Source organism: Clinocottus analis, unplaced genomic scaffold, assembly GCF_023055335.1.
Source record: "Clinocottus analis isolate CAN_PGR_092001 unplaced genomic scaffold, fCliAna1.0.p SCAF_55, whole genome shotgun sequence".
NCBI classification, from domain to species: domain Eukaryota; kingdom Metazoa; phylum Chordata; class Actinopteri; order Perciformes; family Cottidae; genus Clinocottus; species Clinocottus analis.
In genome coordinates this window covers 342,496-349,074 of record NW_027176213.1, presented here as the reverse complement: position 1 = coordinate 349,074, position 6,579 = coordinate 342,496, and the positions used below count along the sequence as shown (strand labels likewise).

The 6,579-nt window shown below is 40.8% G+C and overlaps 1 protein-coding gene across 2 annotated transcripts in view; it reads left to right on the top strand.

Annotated features, from left to right (window-relative positions):
• The first annotated feature begins 1,283 nt into the window (after positions 1–1,283).
• Positions 1,284–6,579, top strand: part of entpd6 (ectonucleoside triphosphate diphosphohydrolase 6) — a 9,302-nt gene continuing 4,006 nt past the window's right edge. Inside the window, exon 1 of one of the 2 annotated variants that reach the window (XM_068601803.1) lies at positions 1,284–1,356. In XM_068601803.1, the coding sequence (XP_068457904.1) occupies positions 1,338–1,356 (19 nt within the window). In that variant the 5' untranslated portion in view covers positions 1,284–1,337. Of the gene's footprint in view, positions 1,357–3,733; positions 3,749–6,579 lie in introns of those variants that run through there. The other variant, XM_068601802.1, reaches the window with a different exon arrangement.

Here is a 6,579-nt window from a genome sequence, read left to right as displayed (position 1 = left end):
AGAATGTGTAGAATACCGTCAGAATGTGTAGAATACCGTCAGAATGTGTGTAGAATACCATCAGAATGTGTGTAGAATACCATCAGAATGTGTGTAGAATACCATCATAATGTGTGTAGAATACCATCAGAATGTGTAGAATACCATCAGAATGTGTGTAGAATACCATCAGAATGTGTGTAGAATACCATCAGAATGTGTAGAATACCATCAGAATGTGTAGAATACCATTAGCATGTGTGTAGAATACCATCAGAATGTGTAGAATACCATCAGAATGTGTAGAATACCGTCAGAATGTGTGTAGAATACCATCAGCATGTGTAGAATACCATCAGCATGTGTGTAGAATACCATCAGCATGTGTGTAGAATACCATCAGAATGTGTGTAGAATACCATCAGAATGTGTAGAATACCATCAGAATGTGTAGAATACCATCAGAAGGTGTGTAGAATACCATCAGAAGGTGTAGAATACCATCAGAATGTGTGTAGAATACCATCAGAATGTGTGTAGAATACCATCAGAATGTGTAGAATACCATCAGAATGTGTAGAATACCATCAGCATGTGTGTAGAATACCATCAGAATGTGTGTAGAATACCATCAGAATGTGTGTAGAATACCATCAGAATGTGTAGAATACCATCAGAATGTGTAGAATACCATCAGAATGTGTAGAATACCATCAGAATGTGTAGAATACCATCAGAATGTGTGTAGAATACCATCAGCATGTGTGTAGAATACCATCAGAATGTGTGTAGAATACCATCAGAATGTGTGTAGAATACCATCAGAATGTGTAGAATACCATCAGAATGTGTAGAATACCATCAGCATGTGTGTAGAATACCATCAGAATGTGTGTAGAATACCATCAGAATGTGTGTAGAATACCATCAGAATGTGTGTAGAATACCATCAGAATGTGTGTATGTAATAATCCACTGTAGATACATCCTGACAGCTTTTATTCATGTGAGTTTCAGCGGGTTCCTCTTCATTCAACGTCCTCGCAGCTGTAGACGAGCCAGGCTAGCAGTTTCCCTCTGTTTCCATTCTTTATGCTAAGCTAACCAGCGGCTACTGTGCAGACAACAGAGAACTGCTCCTCTCAGAGTCTCTGACATAAGCACTGAACCATATGACAGTATTACTACTACGATATGAACGACGTCCGCATCATGTCATGTCTCAAAGTCCTCATGGACCTGATGGACAGAGGACATGTTTAATGTCATGCTAAACCCGCTGTGCTTCCTTCTGTGTCCAGGTGAGGGCGCTGTTCACCGAGTCTCCCTTCCTGTCCAGGGACGACAGCGTGTCCATCATGGACGGCACCGACGAAGGTACGAAGTCTCTAGAAAAGCTAGAATGTGTGTTTATGTCATAGCGGCGTTCTTGTTTATCTGCAGGTTACAAAATCACTGCAGCATCGCCATGGCAATATTGTAGAAATACACAAAGAAATCTTTTACTCTACGAACTATTATCATTGCAACCGTGTCGGGATTTTCTGTGGTTGTACAAGTCATGGTTTCATAACATCTATGGAGCCCTGATTCCTGAGTGTGAGATTATAACATGTCACGTGACCGGTAATTATTCACAAAGTTTAACCTTCAGTGTGAAAAAAACCTTTTTCTGCAGATCATCATCGGCCGAGATCGCATCATGATAATATTGTGACTTAGATATTGTGATAATATCGTAGCATGATAATATCGTATCGTGATATTACTGTATCGCGATAATATATCATGCTCATATCCTAGCGTGATAATATCATATTGTGATAATATCGTATCATGATAATATCATATTGTGATAATATCGTATCATGATAATATCATATTGTGATAATATTGTATCATGATAATATATTGTGATAATATCATATTGTGATAATATCGTATCATGATAATATCATATTGTGATAATATTGTATCATGATAATATATTGTGATAATATCATATTGTCATAATATTGTATCATGATAATATCATATTGTGATAATATCATATTGTGATAATATCATATTGTGATAATATTGTATTGTGATAATATCATATTGTAATAATATCATATTGTGATAATATCATATTGTGATATCATATTGTGATAATATCATATTGTGATAATATCATATTGTGATAATATCATATTGTGATAATATCGTATCATAATAATATCATATTGTGATAATATCGTATCATGATAATATATTGTGATAATATCATATTGTCATAATATTGTATCATGATAATATCATATTGTGATAATATCGTATTGTGATAATATCATATTGTGATAATATCATATCGTGGTAATATTCTATTGTGATAATATCGTATTGTGATAATATCATATTGTGATAATATATCGTGGTAATATTCTATTGTGATAATATCGTATCGTGGTAATATCTCATGAAATTGGCTGACGTTGCAACGTTGCTGCTTTCATCAAAACATTTCAACATTTCAACATTTCAACGCTGTGTCTGGAGGAACACACGTCCTGAGTGTGTTGAGGACTCTGAAAGAGACGTGAGAGACTGTCTGGTGACCAAAGAAACCTGAAGGGACAGGAACACCAACCAGCACCAGGTGTAAGGGAGGTGGGTCCTGGAGGCATTGTGGTTCCACTCCAGATCCTTCAGAGGAACCGGTTAGAGGTCAAAGGTCAAACTAATGAGCTAATTCTGACAGTTCCACATGTTGACATGTTGGGCCCTCAAGGAGATCTTCAGGAGGTTCACCCCCCACGAGCTCTCATCCCAACATGATCCCCATCACTTCAGTAGATTACAGAGACCTCATCTCTTTAATCCCTGAAGCAGCTCACATGGTTCTCCTCCTCGGAGAACCCGCTCTGATTTCCCCAACGAACACCGCCAACATGGAGGATTAAACAATATGGAGGATTATAACGGACATGAAGCCGGAGACCAAACACACTGATTACCTTCAAGCTGAGGCAGAACCCTGAGGAACACGTTCTGCTGTCAGTACGCTACAGGCAGAGGGAACCCTGAGGAACACGTTCTGCTGTCAGTACGCTACAGGCAGAGGGAACCCTGAGGAACACGTTCTGCTGTCAGTACGCTACAGGCAGAGGCAGAACCCTGAGGAACACGTTCTGCTGTCAGTACGCTACAGGCAGAGGGAACCCTGAGGAACACGTTCTGCTGTCAGTACGCTACAGGCAGAGGCAGAACCCTGAGGAACACGTTCTGCTGTCAGTACGCTACAGGCAGAGGGAACCCTGAGGAACACGTTCTGCTGTCAGTACGCTACAGGCAGAGGCAGAACCCTGAGGAACACGTTCTGCTGTCAGTACGCTACAGGCAGAGGGAACCCTGAGGAACACGTTCTGCTGTCAGTACGCTACAGGCAGAGGGAACCCTGAGGAACACGTTCTGCTGTCAGTACGCTACAGGCAGAGGGAACCCTGAGGAACACGTTCTGCTGTCAGTACGCTACAGGCAGAGGCAGAACCCTGAGGAACACGTTCTGCTGTCAGTACGCTACAGGCAGAGGGAACCCTGAGGAACACGTTCTGCTGTCAGTACGCTACAGGCAGAGGGAACCCTGAGGAACACGTTCTGCTGTCAGTACGCTACAGGCAGAGGCAGAACCCTGAGGAACACGTTCTGCTGTCAGTACGCTACAGGCAGAGGCAGAACCCTGAGGAACACGTTCTATGAGAAGAGGAGAGGCTGGAAACATGTAAATAGTGTATGTGTATGTGTGTGTGTGTGTGTATATATTATTTATATATATATATATATATATATATATATATATATATATATATATATATATATATATATATATATATATATATAACCAAAACAACCAGGGCAACTTCATCATTATTATTATTATTAATATTATTATTAATATTATTACGCTATTGAACCTCTCAGCTGCCAGATGTTGTGTGCTGCTGTAATACTGCAGTAGTTGTGTATATATTGATGTATTTCCATGTAGGACCCACATGCAGTGTTTTAACCGCTCTCTCTAATCCAATCCTTCATAAAGTAGTTCATACAAGCAATTATGTGGTGGGATAATGTCCTGTTAATCTTGGGGTTATTATCTCCGCTCGGTCCTGAGGCCGACATGTTTTCTCCGTCTCTGCTGGATCAGCTCGTTATCTCCATAAATGTCTTTCATGGTGAATTAACTTCTGCTAATGGACGCTCCTCTCAGCGGCTGAGATTACGGCCTCCTGCAGACTTATTGCTGAGTGCCGGTGTTCTAAAGCTCCGGCCGCGGCCGCGCCGCTTGTTTTGTTTGGAAATAGCTTCTTAGAGGTTGAGTGAAAGCTGCAGGATGCCGGCAGCGTCACGCAGGTCAGAGGTCGCTGGTGAAAGGCTCTAATGCCAGCTGAGTGACACTAATGTTGTCTTTGAGTTGACCTGAATAACAGAGCGCTCACTTTAGCCGCATGCTGCTATTAACAACTAGTGCTATTAGCCGCATGCTGCTATTAACAACTAGTGCTATTAGCCGCATGCTGCTATTAACAACTAGTGCTATTAGCTGCATGCTGCTATTAACAACTAGTGCTATTAGCCGCATGCTGCTATTAACAACTAGTGCTATTAGCCAAATGCTGCTATTAACAACTAGTGCTATTAGCTGCATGCTGCTATTAACAACTAGTGCTATTAGCCGCATGCTGCTATTAACAACTAGTGCTATTAGCCGCATGCTGCTATTAACAACTAGTGCTATTAGCCGCATGCTGCTATTAACAACTAGTGCTATGAGCTGCATGTTGCTATTAACAACTAGTGCTATTAGCCGCATGCTGCTATTAACAACTAGTGCTATTAGCCGCATGCTGCTATTAACAACTAGTGCTATTAGCTGCATGCTGCTATTAACAACTAGTGCTATTAGCCGCATGCTGCTATTAACAACTAGTGCTATTAGCCACATGCTGCTATTAACAACTAGTGCTATGAGCTGCATGCTGCTATTAACAACTAGTGCTATTAGCCGCATGCTGCTATTAACAACTAGTGCTATTAGCCGCATGCTGCTATTAACAACTAGTGCTATTAGCCGCATGCTGCTATTAACAACTAGTGCTATTAGCCGCATGCTGCTATTAACAACTAGTGCTATTAGCCGCATGCTGCTATTAACAACTAGTGCTATTAGCCGCATGCTGCTATTAACAACTAGTGCTATTAGCTGCATGCTGCTATTAACAACTAGTGCTATTAGCCGCATGCTGCTATTAACAACTAGTGCTATTAGCCAAATGCTGCTATTAACAACTAGTGCTATTAGCTGCATGCTGCTATTAACAACTAGTGCTATTAGCCGCATGCTGCTATTAACAACTAGTGCTATTAGCCGCATGCTGCTATTAACAACTAGTGCTATTAGCCGCATGCTGCTATTAACAACTAGTGCTATGAGCTGCATGTTGCTATTAACAACTAGTGCTATTAGCCGCATGCTGCTATTAACAACTAGTGCTATTAGCCGCATGCTGCTATTAACAACTAGTGCTATTAGCTGCATGCTGCTATTAACAACTAGTGCTATTAGCCGCATGCTGCTATTAACAACTAGTGCTATTAGCCACATGCTGCTATTAACAACTAGTGCTATGAGCTGCATGCTGCTATTAACAACTAGTGCTATTAGCCGCATGCTGCTATTAACAACTAGTGCTATTAGCCGCATGCTGCTATTAACAACTAGTGCTATTAGCCGCATGCTGCTATTAACAACTAGTGCTATTAGCCGCATGCTGCTATTAACAACTAGTGCTATTAGCCGCATGCTGCTATTAACAACTAGTGCTATTAGCCGCATGCTGCTATTAACAACTAGTGCTATTAGCCGCATGCTGCTATTAACAACTAGTGCTATGAGCTGCATGTTGCTATTAACAACTAGTGCTATTAGCCGCATGCTGCTATTAACAACTAGTGCTATTAGCCGCATGCTGCTATTAACAACTAGTGCTATGAGCTGCATGTTGCTATTAACAACTAGTGCTATTAGCCGCATGCTGCTATTAACAACTAGTGCTATTAGCCGCATGCTGCTATTAACAACTAGTGCTATGAGCTGCATGTTGCTATTAACAACTAGTGCTATGAGCTGCATGTTGCTATTAACAACTAGTGCTATTAGCCGCATGCTGCTATTAACAACTAGTGCTATGAGCTGCATGTTGCTATTAACAACTAGTGCTATTAGCCGCATGTTGCTATTAACAACTAGTGCTATGAGGTGCATGTTGCTATTAACAACTAGTGCTATTAGCCGCATGTTGCTATTAACAACTAGTGCTATTAGCCGCATGCTGCTATTAACAACTAGTGCTATTAGCCGCATGCTGCTATTAACAACTAGTGCTATTAGCCGCATGCTGCTATTAACAACTAGTGCTATTAGCCGCATGCTGCTATTAACAACTAGTGCTATTAGCTGCATGCTGCTATTAACAACTAGCGCTATTAGCTCATGGTGCTTCATCTTGTACTACTACGATTAATAATCATTACTAGTACTACTATTAATAACTAGTATTA